Here is a 16,340-nt window from a genome sequence, read left to right on the forward strand (position 1 = left end):
GATTAATTGAAAATTATTCACAAAGCGTTCAAATTCATCATAAAGAAATAAAATTTTTATTCTTTAAATTATGAAAAAAATTTCCTTTTTAAATTTTTTATTTCGATTTAATGAAATGTCTGTGTGAGAGAGCATGTTTATTATTTATATTTACAAACCAACAACAACAACAACAACAACACACAGATCATTAGAAACAACAATTCACTTGAACGCTTTTTACAACTATTATACAATAATAATAATAATAATAATAAAGTAAATAATTATTGGTTCTAAACATCATTACTGCGCATATGTACAAACTATATGACCTTTAATAATATCATTTTTAAAAAATACCTGGAAACTTACATTTTTATTACGCAGTATTATGCATATAATTTATGCTTGAACTTTTAGTGTGCATATTATATACATACATTGATGAAAATTATATTTAAAGCACAGAAAGAATAATTTCTTATTACAATTCTACATTTCTTTTAATCGATAGAAGCGCGCATTAAAAACAATTTATTGATATATTATTATTATTCTTTATAAATTACTTTCAACGATAATTCTGAAATGATTCGATTCAATCGATTATTTCTAAAAGAAGAACGCGCACAGTAAATTTGAATCATGATATTCTTGTCCATTTTGACGTAATGAATTTTTGATTCAAGCTTTTTCCAAACTCAGTTGTGTGTCTATACATTATAATAATGAAAAGAAAAAAATCTATTTATAATCAAGACAAAGTTAAAAAAATATATATATAAACAATTTGGATGTTGATTTTGCTTTTAGCGTCATTTTAAAGAATATCATGAGAGCTGTTCAACAGCGAAATTGGAAAATTGATTCAAATATAATTCAAGTATCTTTCGTGTACATTTTTGTCTCCAAAAAAATGATGGTATGTAAAATCAAAATTTGTCATTATCTATATTGTTTTTATTATTTACAGATATAATAGAAAGAATGAAAATCATTTCTTGCTTTTATGAGACATAAATTGATATTTTTGCTGTCAAGTACAATCTTCATTTTTTCTTCTCAGAGTTTTTAGTTATTTTTTATTTTTTAGCTAAATGTATAAAAAAGTAATAAGAAAGAATGAAAAAATTGTTGAACAACAATCGAATGAATGAAAATTGATGTAATTATTAATTTTATATAATAGGTACGTATTTTTATCCATGATCCATTCTTTAAATTGTTGTTCATAATAATGTACAATCAAGTTGAGAAATTATTTTTGTTCGTTGCGATTATTAGAAGAGAGAAATGGAGAAACCACAAAACACTTCTTTTTTCCTTTAATATGCAGATGGAAAAAATTTGTCCCTTTTAATGAAATACTTTGCGCGCGATTATTCCAACCATTCAATACCAAGAAAAATCAAAAGAGTATCACAATGTAAGTTTCTAGAGAGAGAGAGAGAGAGAGAGAGAAAGAGAGAGTAATGTCAAAAACTATTTGGGCAGCACACTTGATTTTTGCATCACAAAAATGTTAGTATCAAGCAATAGTTGTGTGTATTGTTTGGAAAAATGCACTTGTACAATGAGTAGGAACTTGAAATTAGGCTCGCGCGCGCGCACAGTCACATATCAAGTCACACTAATGTTTAAAAAAATGTTTAAAATGGAGGACAATTAACACCAGGATGAAGAAATTGACACTTATTTTCGGCACGGCAGTATCCACTTTTTGAAAATTGTCTGCAAACTGGTGGCTGTTTAGTATTACCTCGCCACCCACCACGCCATCCTCCAACACCTCTAACGGGGGGCCCACCACGAAACCAACCAGCACCAGGTGGTGGTGGTGGTGGTGGTGGTCCTCCTCTACCACGATTAACATGCATTGGTCCACTGCCCCTGGGTCCACCTTGAAAATTAGGACCTGGCCCAAACATTACAGGACCTCCCTGGAAATTATTTGGAACATTATTGTAACCCATGTCATCAGGTCCTAACATAAAACCATCCTGTTGATTATACATTGGTGGCCCCATCATTCCAGGTGGCGGCGGTATCATTGGACCCTCCATAGTTTGAGGGTAACCACCAGGCATACCACCCGACATGTCAGGAACAACAACCTTTCCATCGCCTGTTCTCCAACCTCCTCCTCCAGGTGGAACACCCATTTCTGAACCCATTTGATTCATAGGATTCATTATTGGCATTATTGGTCCCATAGGAGTTTGTTGTTGCTGTTGTTGTTGTTGTTGTTGTGGTGGTGGGGGTCCCATTGAGGGTATCATGGGATTATTCTGAGGATACGGTTGATATGGAAAATTTGTCACTGAAGGAGTGATGATTGATGGATTAGGGAGATGAGGTTTTGGTTCTGGCCATGGTGTCGTTGTAAAATCTTTCTCGTTGGCTTTTGTTCCAGTTAAATCGTCTAGAGGTATAACTTTTGCTTCTATCACTGGTAAGAGTCGTTCTTCTTCTGGCTCGGCGGGTGAGTCGGGAATCCTATAAAAGAATTGGATTTTTTCTTTAATATTACAATAATAATAAATAAATAATAATAAAATGCGAAGAGATTATTACATGTTTCGATGGAAATATAGTGCTTGAAGTATTCCTTTTTCACGTGCATATTGAATATCTTTTTCTCTACTGTCTTTGCCGGGTTCAACCAAGGCTTGTGGAACATCGATAGGAATCAAAGCTCTCCACCTTGTTTTTTCTTCCATTAAATCTTCATTACCTAGAGAAAAAGAAAAAAAAATGTTTTAGAACATGATTCAATTGATTGGAATTTGTGCTCTATTGTAAAATTTAAATTTTTGACTTACTTAATTTCCTGGCCATTTGAAAAGCTTCTCTTTCATTTTGTTTATCAATTTGCTTCATGTCAGTGAAAGTTTTAGTTACATTAACTCTTTCAGTTTCATCTAATTCAAAATATCGGACTGACTCTAATTCCGCTTTCCATTTTAGACTTTTCTTCGGACCTTTTCGTTTTTGTATAATTAAAACACTTCTAAGACCATCCACGTAGCGAATTTCATTCGATTCTTCCTGATTAGATTCTATTATTGCCTTATTGTCACTGAAACTGTCTTCAGTTGGTGTTGGTGCTTCAATAATAATTAAATGATTAAAATTTTCGTTAAAAAACTTTTCTTAAACTATGGTGAAATAAAGTAAATATTCATTCATAAATAATACTCACTTGTACTTCTTTCTTCCTCATTATCCTCATTATCCTGATTAATATCCTTACAACTTTTACTGATTTTATGTTCATCATCATCATCTTCTTCATCATCGTCATCTTCATCTTCATCATCATCTGCACCTCCTCCTCCTCCTCTTTCCTCTTCTGCTTCTTCCTCACCATTTTCTGTTTTTGCCTTAATTGCGTCCGACTTTTTTCCCTTTGCCGTCGTCGTCGTCGTCGTCATTTCATCGTCTTCAATTTCCAATGTATCTTGATAAAACTAGACAAAGAAAATTTATAAAAATTTTATTTCAAGTAATTGAGGAAATGAAATTTTTTAATTAATATTTTATTTTATTAAATACCTTGAAATTTGGCTTCAATAATGCTTTATCATCAATTTTCTGAAATGAGGATGGTGAAGTTAAAGGAGGGGATTGATCACGATTATTTTCACTGCTGGTATCTAATTTTTTAACTTCAGGCCCGACATCCTTTGAAATTGAAGTTCGTCGTTTTCTCTTTCTTGGCTCTTTGTTTTTTGTTGAAGCTGCAGTTAAAGCATCCATAAACATGTCGCTCTCTTGAAGTATCATAGCTGTGTGAATATTGTCAAATTATTAATTAATTAATAATCATAAATATATTTTCTCAAGTATTTCAAAAAGCAAAAACAAATATATTTTTAGAAATTTTATTTTTATGGTACCTATTTATACACATATACACACGTCCTCTTCTTTTGTATATATTAAATAAATTTAATTTAGATGATAAATTGATATATATATATATATGAGTAAATGATAATTAAAACTCTACTTTCTTTCATTTTTTTATCTCTCTCCCTCACACTAATATAATATATATATATATATATATATATAGATTTATACATAAACATAAATATATGTATGCATTCAAACTAGGAAATTCGCAAAAATAAGAATGAAATGAATATATATTGTCTTAATTTGAATCAGTAGAATTTCACTGATTCTCAAGTGTACTTTCACTAAAAGTAAATAATCAGTGGTATATTTATATCACTAAACATTTAGTAAATTTTACCGAGTGAAAATGAACTGTGATTTATCAGTGTAAACTTGATAATGATGTTTAATTTTTTACACTATAAATAATTAAAAAGTAATCAATTTTTGTTGAATCTTAAATAATAAAGAAATATTATTAATTAAATAGAAAATCTATATTAAAAAGAAAATTTGTTTCAATTTAAAAAAACTGTTGACCATTTTTTAATACAATTGCGTTTAATGATATAAATGAATATTTTGGCAAGACTTTAAGTAATCAAGATATTTATAAAATATTATTGTCATCAAATTTGTTAACGCATGAAAAATAAATGGAGAATCGGAATAATTTATGTTTGTAATAAATAATTAGGCCATTGTAATAATATATACTTGATAAATAAGCAGATTTTTGAGACTTTAGAATATATATTAATATAGTATAAATATATATGTGTTATAGCAATGAAAATAATTTTTAATTGAATTAATATACAATTGTATTCTATTGTTTTAATTTGATGATTAATAAAACTATACACAAGTTTTCAACTATAAATTTCTCTCAAGTTATGAGAAAAAATATTTTGAATATATTCATTGATAATTATAATTGTACACACATGTCTTTGTGTCATAATTAATATTTTATTAATATTAGTCGCAGGTACTACACATTACTCACCTGGATATATTTTCTACAAAAAATAAAATAATTCAGTTTTAATAATCCTGAAAAAAATATATTTACATCTATTGTCCTGAAAAATACAGATCAAGATGTAATACAATATGATGAAAACAATTATTATCACATATGCAAGAAAAAATTATATATATATATATATATATATATATATATATATATATATATATATATAATATATTTATACGATACAATTGTTATTTGACAATCAACATATTAAGAATGTTTTCTTAAATTTATACTTCAAGTTTATTTCAAGTTTGATACAATTATTTTTTTTAAAAAACACTTTGAATTTACCACAAAACAATATATTTATTGAATTTACTAATAAATTATGAAAAAGTGATGAAGAAAATAATAATAATAAATTAATTGAAATAACTTTGTCAAATTTTGATTGATGACTTATTATTTACTTTTATTTTTTTAAATTTAATTATCAAGATAGTTTTAGTAAAAATCAAAGAATTTAATTTAGTCAATTATTGAAATATTTTTTGCCCATGATATTCGATATAATATTTATTTCTGAAAAGAAATTCTATACATATGTATGCATATTAATTTATTCATTTTGTATCTTTAAAATTATATATTAAAAAAAAGTTGAAGAATTTCAAATATTGCAACAAAAACAATATGTAATAATTTACATTATTAGTTAATAAATTAGATTATATACATTGTGTTACTAGTCTGAGCATTGTTACCAAGATTTGAAAGTCAATGGTTAAAAGTTAAGCTACTAACGTGTATTAATAATTTAATTGATGCATTATTTCTGTGAAATTCTAGAAACAGGAAACAATTAAGATTTAAAAAATAATTATAAAAAAAATTAATGTAAAGTTTTAGTAATATCATGTCGTTAGATTATCTGAAAAAGATTTGAATTTTAAAATGGAAAAATTATTACAAATTTAGAGTCTAATTATTTGACATTCTACACGCAGCAATTTTGCCCTCTCAACTAATTCGCAATAAACTTTCAGCCAACTTTTTTGTTACATTATTTGGACGAGAAAAGAATTAATAGTGTCCATTAGTGTTGTTAGCAGATACTATTTTAAAAATTTGTATACTTTGAAGAATAAAAAAATAAAAATAATAATGAATTGTAATTATTGAGTGATATAGGCGCCATCATAATGTTAAAGATATAAAACGTCTTAAAATACTATTTTTTTAAAAACAAATGTACGTATACGTATAATAACCCATTTAAACAATTTTTATAATAAAAATTTATTTTTTTATATTAAATGCAGCAAATATTTCTTGATATTTTTAAATACCTATCATAATTGTTAAAACAAAAATGAATAAATAATAAATTAATTAAATAAAACAAAAGCTTTCAATTGGTTGTTGGGTAATTTCAAGTCTTTTGATATTTAACTGGTATTTGATTTTGCATTTCAGAATAAACATTGTAATCTTGTATAGAGATATAATGTACAGATACATTATTATATTGTATTTAGGGCAATATAGTGTACTATGTTTAGCATTGTATAATTTTTGACTATTTATTCATTTTTCGTCAATTTTATTCATTTCAGTTGCGAGTATAAAATTTAAATTTATTGAGAAAAATCAATTTTTTATTTATTATATTGTCTGTTAATGAAACGCGACAACGCGTATTAAATGAAATGAGCGTAAAACTTTTATTGAATATGGAATCCTTTATGAAATAAAAAATTTTATGCTTGATTTGGAAACATGAAGGAGGGTATAAAAGTAATATTTTTTATCCTTCAGTCTCAAATTTCTTTTGCTGGTTTCTTAACAACACTTTAATTAATTATCAATACAATTAACAGCAAGCGAACAAAGAAATCTAGCTCTGGTAGACAAAACACTTCTTATTATGTTGCATTTTGCAGTCAGGTTGCAAATTCTCTTCGTTGGGTAAGGACCTTCACTTAGTTGTTCAATGCCCGTCGTCCATAAGACCACACATAGTTAAACATTCTTGAAGAGTGCTCTCATCCATTTGATCGACATCATCAAAATGAATGTTAACGCAGAAAAATATACAATCAAGTTGCAAAACTAGAAAAAAATACTTATTCACCTATTACTTTTAATTTAATCTTTGTAAATTATTTGAAACATTTTTCTTTTTTCGTTTAAAGTTATTAAACTAAGAATATTTAATTATTAAAAAGTAATGTTTTGGCAAAAACTACTAACCTACTAAAAGAAACAAATTTTTTCAAGTAAATCTCATACCCAATCTCTCTAAATCAAGAGTTGGTAGTTATTTTCTATTAATTAAAGAGTGCGCGCATATTCGTATATTAATTGAATCGTGAATTTCGAAAAGGGGGCTCAACTCGGATTTTTTCAAATTTCACTTCTTTGCATTCTCTTAAAAGGAAAATTTCATCTTCAAGTTCCTACTTTTCTTCAAGAGGAGAAAAATGTATTAAAGTGTTTCTTATTCCTTTGATTTTTAACCGCAAAGATTGCGTTTGTTTTCTAACCTACTGCTGAATTGTTTAAGAGTTGTAAAAAAAACTTTTTACATTATAAAATTAAATAAATGAATAAATAAAATGTCTCTCTTTATAATAAAACATGATTTAAAAAGATTAAATTCGAAAAGGGCTCAACTCTGACAACTATAATATCAATGTTCTCCAACCTACTGCGCGCCGTTAAGAACAATTATTTTATCATTTTTTCATATAACAAAGTACCACCTATAGTTACTACGAAATAAAAGGTGAACTTTTTTTTAATTAAAGATGTTTAAAATATAAACAGTCTTTTGTGTCTCCTGTAATATAATTTCAGAAAACCGATTTTTTAGTCCTTTTCGAAATTCACGATACAATTGAATTAAATTGTAATAGGATTTTAGTAGAAAACTACTTAAAAAAATATGCCCACTCTTTTTAAATAAGAAATTCAGATTTAGATGATACAATTAGTTTCTTCAAGTATTTTTAATTAGTTTCATGACTCAATTCTTTGAGAAGAATTTTTTTAAACACGTGCTTATTTAATTTTTCCCTTCGAATTAAAAAAAAAAAAAAAGTTTTAATATAAATTTATAAAAATACAATTCAACTGAGACTATTAAATAAAGTATGTGCTTTGTTTTCACCCTCGCGGCCTGTGTGATGCTAAGGAACTGTGAAGAAGAAATGATGCGTCATTTATTAAAGAATTGATTGATATATAAGTTGTACATAATAAAGAAGCCGTTCAAATTTCTACATCACAAATTCTTCATTTTTTTCAAAATAATAAGAATTTTCTGTTTATATAAAGTTAACAAAATATTTCAATTTATTTTGAACAATTAAGAATTATTTTTCTAATTCAGGACATAGTGAACGGGCCTTAAAATAATCCTTGCTTCTTATCGAGGGGGTATTTACTTGTGTATTAGCGTATACGCTCCTCACGTAATAGTCACGTAATAGAGCATTATTACGTCAGTGTAATACCACATAATATAGAGGTAATATTCTGTAATAATCAATAATACCCTGTAATAGTTCCGTAATACCCTGTAATACTGGATAATACGCGTAATAGCAGGAAAATTTAGTGTATTAGAGTGTACACCATTTTAATCAGTAATTACCCCCTCGCTTCTTATTATATAGGTAACTCTAAGAAAAAGTTTTTACTTTTAGATAATTAATTTTCCATAATTTTAAATTATTATTGACGCGACTATGACCGTGCACATTATATTGTATACAGGTAAATGTTTAGTTACATGTATATTAATATTGAATACTTGAAGGTATTTTGTGTGTTCATTTTTCTAAAGTTTAAATATTTGACTTTATACAATATTATTTTTAATTTATTAAATTGAACAATTATTAACATCTTCATTTATTAGAAAAATATAAGAAAAGAAGTTATGAAATGAAAATTAGTTTTATTTTACTGCAAAAATTAATATATATATATATATATTAAAAATCAATGTGACGTGTATTCTATTTAAAAGTGGTTAATACATAATTAAATATTGTACCGAGTAAAATATTGTTTCAAGTATCTATACATAAAAAAGGGGCCACTTTGTCCGTACGCATCCAATTATGCGTTATTTACACGATGACTTGTTGTTCGTAATTAAGACAAGTAATAATCTTATTTTCAATTTTTAATTATCATGGGCGAATTGTGATGGCGGATTTGAATTTTAAACTCGTTTTTCTCTAAATTAGATTTTTCCATTTCTTTTTTTTAAATCTCTATAACTTGGCAAATTTTTCAATTAGAGGAATCTAAGGCGTCAAAAATTTGTTTGAAACACACACACACACACACAAGTGCAAGAGTGCCAAATTGGGCCCTTTTTATGAAGACGTACTACGTATTTATAGAATTTTACTCTGTTCCAGGCGAGCGAAAGATTGGGTGTGGAATCCACCCAGTGAAATTTTACTTTTTCCATGATTTGAATATGCCGTTATAATATAATAACAGTAATAAATAACTTGTATAATGCATTACTGGATGGAAAACACCCAACCTTAAGCTCGGTATTCCAATTTTTAACCTAACGCTCGCCGGGTTTATATGATAAAATTTTGTGTTTAAATTAAAAAGTGTATAGAATTAAAGAATGCAAAAGAAAAAAGTGTACATGGTCAAACACTCGCTCAATAATTTTATTATTATTTCAAGAAAAGTCGATAATTATTAGAATAAAAAATTGAAATTAATATCTCTAAATAAATTCAGATATCAAATCAATTTATTTGCTTTTTTTCATATACTATACACGAAGAGAATAAAAATTTAACAAAAAGTTTATTGAACTGTCTTACCTAATGAAGAAGAAGAAGAAGAAGCTGTTGTAAGAAGTTTAATCCAATGGCCATGTTAACAATAACGACATTGATGTCCTATTCTGTCGATGAGAGTGCTGCTGCTGCTGCTGCTACTGTTAATAATCATGATGATGATGATGATGATGATGATGATGATAATGATGATAAATGATGATGATGATGATGACAATAATAATGATCTTCATATTAATAAAATGAAGACGATTTCATGATTATAAAATTTTTAACTGGTTTATAGTAAATAGATTACATTACCTTTAATCTATTACAATATGTAGCTATATGAATTAATAATTTATTTAAATTATTTATAATTATTATTATAAACGTTATTACTGTTTGAAAAGTATCAAGAAAATATTACCTGCACAACTGTAAATAATGAGAAATAAGAAGATGATTGTAGCTAAGAATATTTAAAGACGATTAGTTCCAGATGCCAAAGATACAGTTTTTGATGATCCAAAAAAAATAATACTTTTTCCTCCCAATTTCCTTACCAACTTGATTTACTTTTTTTCTTTGGAAGATTCTGCTCGCTAAAATTTTGTTAATATAGTTAAATAAAAGTAATAAAAATAATTATTTACAAGAGTAAAATATTAGAAAAATTGTTTGCCGTAAACCACCTGTGAAATTAATACAATTATGTTAGGTAATTTTAAATGTATTAAACAAAAAAGAAATCCATTCACACTTGCTCTATTTTATGATGAAATTACACACCATTAGTATAATTTTCACCTAAATTTTAATCAAGAAACATTGTATTTATCAAGTACCTTAATATTAAAAAAAATTTGTTTTTGCTTTTTGAAATATTTATGAATATTATTAATAAATTTTCATGCCTTATTTTTTGATACTTACGTTTAGGTTTAATTAATTTGATTCCTCCCTTTTTCTCATCACTTGAAGGAGGAATGGAATTATCGAGCAAAAGTCTTGCTTTTTTATCAGTAGACGAACTGCTGCTGCTGCTGCTGCTTTCTCTTAACGGTGATGGTCTCTTCAGGGATGATATTTTCGAAGACAATATTTTTGGTTTATCGGCAACAATATTTGGCTTTCTAGCCGACCTTGGAGGTGGAAGTTTCGCTTCCTCCTCTAATCCAGTTGACCTAAATTTCGAATTAAAAGTCTTGACTGTTTTTGGTCGCGTCGAATCTTGGATTTTTCGATTTTCTATAGAAATGGAAATATTCTTTTTCTCATTAGACAATATCTTTTTCGTCGTCGTTGTTGTTGTTGTTGTTGTTTCTTTAGAATCTGTTGAAGATCTTTTTGTAGTAATTTCATTTGGCTCATCGCCAATTTTCTTCTTGGGAATTTTTCCTAATTTTGAAGTTAAAGCTGGACCTTGAACCTTTTCTAAAGTAGCTTTATCCTTTTCAGCTTGATCTTTCTTCTGTTTTTCCTTTTCTCTTTCTTGTTTTTCTTTATCGCGTTCAGATCTGCTTTTACTATTTGAGCCATGTTGTTTACTAGAAGAAGTGTTACTACTATTACTGCTACTACTATTACTGCTGCTATGATGTTTTTCTTTCGTTTTGGATGTTTTTGAATTGGAACGATGTGAGGAGGAGGAAGAGGAACTGGAACGATGGGAACTAGAACGATGTGAGCTAGAATGTTTTGAAGAACTTTTACTGCTTGATGAACTGTGATGACTTATTTTTTTCTCTGAATTTGATTTATCACCAGTTGCACTGGATGCGATAATGCTACTGCTGCTGCTGCTACTACAATTGTTATTATTATTATTAGTATAAAGTTTCTTGTCATTATCTTTTTTCGAAAAATCTCGATTTTCCTTGTCATTAGCAGACTTATTGTTCTCACTACTAATGGCAGCAGAAGATTGCTTGATATCTTTATTATTTTTTATTTTATTATCTACATCATCAGATGTTTCGCAATTGGCTTTCTTACTATCAATATTTGCTGTTTCATTATCATTAGTTGGCAATTTGGATACAACTTCCTTAATTGTGCATTTGTCTACTTGATTTTCAACTTTTTCTTCTTCTTCTTCTTCTTCTTCTTCTTCTTCTTCTTCGTGATAATCGTCGAATTTTGGATTATTCTGAAATTCAATAGTATCATGATCACCATTTATTTCAGAACTAGAAATATTAATGACGTTGGTAATGTTTGAAGAATCTGTTTCTACTTTTGTGAGGACCTGTTTTCCATCGCGTATAGTAATTTTATAAACTGGTACTACTAATCCCGTTTGTGAAGATGGTACAACAACAAAAGATTGTTTTTTCTGTTGAGGACATTGTTGTTTACTATCAGTGTGTAGTAATGTTCTCTCTGAAATTCGATGACAATCGTTTGAAGGTTCTATTTGTTGGTTTTCCTGTGTTGCTGTTGTTGTGGTTGTTGTTGTTGTTTCAATCATATTACAATTGTTTTGTACGAGCTGTGTATTTCTATCAGTCTCATTTTTCTCAATTACATTAATATTGCTATTGCTGCTGCTGCTGTTGCTGTTGTTACTGCTACAAGAGCTGCTTTGAGTTGTTGATATAGAAGGCCTTGGATTTACAATTGCAGTAGGAATTGTTGACGATTTTATTGATGAAGAGAGGGTCACGATTTGAGCAGGAACAGAATTTGGAGCTGCTTCTCCTTTTACAATTTTCAACCATTGTTCAACAAGCCGACTAGCTAATATTCTAACACCTTGATGACTTCCTTCTTTAGATAGACCTTTAATTAATTTTGGACAATTGTTGCTTTTTAAACGTTCAATGTCTACTGGGCATAGTAAAAGAAGTTCCAATAATTCTTGAATTAATGCCCAATTTTTTGCGAGAATTCCATCAGTAAGCCACATGTGAACAAGATTCCAACCACCCGCGCCCATAAATCTACAACACAATTTTTTTTAATAGTTTATGATAATTGTATTTTAATTATTGCAGAATTAAATTTACTTACTGGCTAAGAAGTTCAGTATCTGTAGTTTTTAAAATTTGAATGTATATACATTTCGATACAAGTTTCTTAGAAAATTTTGTCATAAGATTAGCTAAGCGGTGCACTTCCTCCTTGCTTTTGATGCCTCCAGTGGATCCAAGTAAAACACTGAGGCATTTGAGCAGTGATAAAGGATCTATTCGTGGCTATAACAAAAATATGTAAATAGAAATTAACGAATAAATGATTTTGTTAAATAATATAGTGAATTAAAAATTTATTTATTTCATTATTTTTTCAAAATAAATAATTATACATAACATCCTTTGTAACAAACTATTTAATTTTTTTAGTTAATATTAAACATTTTCTTTTTTCTTTTTAATAATTACATAATCATCAGAACATGAAGAAAATATTTAAAATATTTTCAATCGACACAAATTCTCTATTTAAAAGAGTTATACGCTGTAGCTGTGTGTGATTAACTATACTTATACTTAAAAATGTGCATTAGTCTTGCTACATAAAATTATTATCAATTTTATCTTTGTTTATGTTGATGAAAAAAGAATTTTCTTTTTTTTCCAAATAAAGGGTATCTAAATAATTTTTGATAAATAAAACTGAAATATAATTTTCCTTAAGACTGTGACGACATGTTATTAACCAAAAACTCATTGCAAGTTAGTTTTATCTTTTTATTGGCGTAAATATTGCGATAACTTAATATTTGTATAGTCATTAATTGTTTAATAACTATACTTTTACAAAACTATTGAAAATGTATTTTCATAATTTATAATAAAATAAAGATCTTGTAAATTTATTTTTTTTTTTTATATTTGCCGGCAAAACATTTGTAAAGTTCTCAAGTCCAGATATTGTCATATTGATCAACGAAAAACAATTTTCATCAAGTATATTATTATTATTATTACAACATTGCCACAAAAATATAATATAAGAGAAAGAAAATTTTTATTTTTGTTTTAAGAAAAATTATTGTATATTTCTTGAAAATAATATTCCAATACATTAATTAAATTTTTTTCATTGATCGTGGCGTTAAAATCGTAAACAAATTGAAGCTAAAAAAATTAATTTTTTTTGACAATTTTAAGAAACACGTCTTTTTATAACAAAAAAAATATCGACTACTTACTTTTGACAAAACACGTTTAATTATTAACTATAAAAGGTTTTTATTATTGCAAAAAATAGAATATATTGTCACATGCACGTGTGTATTACATCCCAAAGAAAATTATTGTACAAAATGGTAATTACTTAAAAAGTAAAGAAAAAAAATGTCAAGGTTTTAAATACAATATTATTTATCAATAGACAATTTGCACGTAAAAATTATTGGTTAAAATAAGATAAAGTTTAGAAAGAATTAAAATGAAAATTAATATTCTCAGTAGAATCAAGTTATTTGGTTATTAAAAATATTGAGGATTAACACATTTTAAAAATATATTAGTAAAAAAAATTCTTTATTTATTTATTATGTAACAATACTCAATATTTAAACAAACGAGTTTATACTTGTATAGCCATATTAAAGTTCATTGTTTTTTTTATTTTAAAGGGGAAAATGGTTAAAAGAAATTGTTAAAAAAAATAGGTAGGTACAAGAATTTGATTTAAATCAAGTGCCAAGAAATATTTTTTTAACCACAAATTATTTAATTAAATATTAATTCTTATTTTTGAAATTTTACTTTTTTACATTAAACAAACAAAACTGATTTATCTAAACGAGTTTATTAATTCTAAAATAAATTTTTTTAATCAGGCTATTTGGGGTTATTGATCTCTTTTTGTCCCTTCTGTGCGCGATGGCAAATAATAATCAGAATAAACTTGAAGCGCCATCTAATTTTCACAAAATATGTACATATATATATATATATACATATTGGCTATATATATATAGCTAGGAATAAAATATGTATTGTAAATCAACAAAGTATTTTAAAACTCACCATTTTTTCCAATTTAATAGATGTTTTCTTCAAAATTTAAATAGTTTTAGATAATATAAAACACCAATAACATATTGATCTCATCAAATAAGCGATTTTATGTACACTTATCATGTTGTGTCGCCCAACGACACGTAATCAGTTCTATAGTAAGTCGCCATTTTCTTAGCTTTATACCACGAAATAAACGAGACCGAATTTTTAATATTCACACGTTCCCTTATTGCGAATATTTCTCTTTCAAATATCTCTTAAATAATTTTGAAAAACCAATGAATATGTCGCGTATTAATTATCAACTTGAAAGAGAAATAAGCCTCTTATTTTAGAAAAAATATTACACTGACTTATATTAGCAGATCAATGTACGCCACGAGACAATGCTGTATAGTTCCGAAATATTTTTAGGAAAAAATTGGCTATTTTTTCAAAAAATTCTACTTTTCTTGCATATATAATTTTGGCAAGAACGTATAATTTTCAAAGTAAAGAATTTTAAAATAGAAAAGACAAAAATATTAATGGAAAATCAACCCTATATGTGAACAGGAATAATTCAGTACAACCGACTGACGAGAAACTCGATGCGCACTGAATCTGCGCATACCCCGCCTCTTGTTCTTCTTTATTCCATTGATTCCATTCCAGCTATCAATTAATAAAACAAATATCTTAAAGTTATTATCATTTTAATTTATCAGTATTTCAATAAAACTGTACAATTTTCCAATTTTTTTTCCATCTTTTTTTTCAAATAATTAATCTTAAAAATAAAAAACAATTTTTTCTTTGATAAAAAAATTATTCGAGTGTTGGAATTGACCGGAAAGTGAGTAGTAATACATACGCTATAAAGTGTCAGATTTTTCACAAGAGCAATGCTGATTGGTGGAAGTAGAATATTTCACTTTGTCAGCTAATCAGATGTATCTGGACAATTTTGTTACTGACCAATTAGTGTTTGGATCCTTCTGGATGAATACTACAGGATGTGTGAATTGACTGAAATTGTATTTGCCTTGTAGTTTGTATATTATTTATTCCATGATCCAAGTAACAAGGTCTCGCCACGCGCAGGCAAAAAAAACGTGGAACCAAGCACCAATCAGAATGCGGACGAAGTGACGACCATATTGAAAGTCTAGCCGCGTATTTTTAAATGTGTTTCAAATCCAGAAAATAAGATTGTTATTGTTATTAATATATTTTTATTTTTAATAATAAATATTATTAATTGTTATTATTAATATTAATACGTATAAAATTATTGATAATAATAATAATAAATATTACAATAAATAGTAATTAATATTAATAAATTATTATGAATGTTATTTTATTTTTAATAATAATTATTATTTTTAATTATTGTTAATATTAATAAATATAAAGTTATTAATAATAATAATAAATATTGCAATAAATAGTAATTTGATTTTCAAGATTCCAAGCAACCAATATATGTGAATGTTATGTATCAAGTTAATAATAAGTATTAATAAAAAATATTAATATTTAATAAAGAATTATTTTACTTTTAATTTATTATTCTTTATGTTCTTTAAATTTGTTTCTGTATTTGATTCAAAATTTAGCGCTTCAATATGGTCGTCGCTTCAGGTAATCGCTATGATTGGTCGGCTTTTTTATGGTGCGCGAACCGAGTTA

General features: G+C 27.0%; 1 protein-coding gene across 1 annotated transcript; it reads right to left on the reverse strand.

Moving 5' to 3' along the window:
* Window positions 1–85: 85 nt before the first annotated feature.
* Window positions 86–15,258, reverse strand: LOC122499414 (pre-mRNA-splicing factor CWC22 homolog). Its single transcript, XM_043607751.1, has 8 exons — window positions 14,673–15,258; window positions 12,703–12,887; window positions 10,624–12,632; window positions 3,538–3,770; window positions 3,185–3,452; window positions 2,805–3,089; window positions 2,557–2,716; window positions 86–2,478 (listed from the first exon to the last, which is right to left on the reverse strand). Exons 1-8 carry the CDS (start codon window positions 14,673–14,675, stop codon window positions 1,632–1,634), a joined length of 3,990 nt encoding a protein of 1,329 aa, XP_043463686.1. The 5' UTR covers window positions 14,676–15,258; the 3' UTR covers window positions 86–1,631.
* Between the last annotated feature and the right edge of the window lie 1,082 nt (window positions 15,259–16,340).

This window comes from Leptopilina heterotoma, unplaced genomic scaffold (assembly GCF_015476425.1).
Source record: "Leptopilina heterotoma isolate Lh14 unplaced genomic scaffold, ASM1547642v1 Lhet_167, whole genome shotgun sequence".
Classification (NCBI taxonomy): domain Eukaryota; kingdom Metazoa; phylum Arthropoda; class Insecta; order Hymenoptera; family Figitidae; genus Leptopilina; species Leptopilina heterotoma.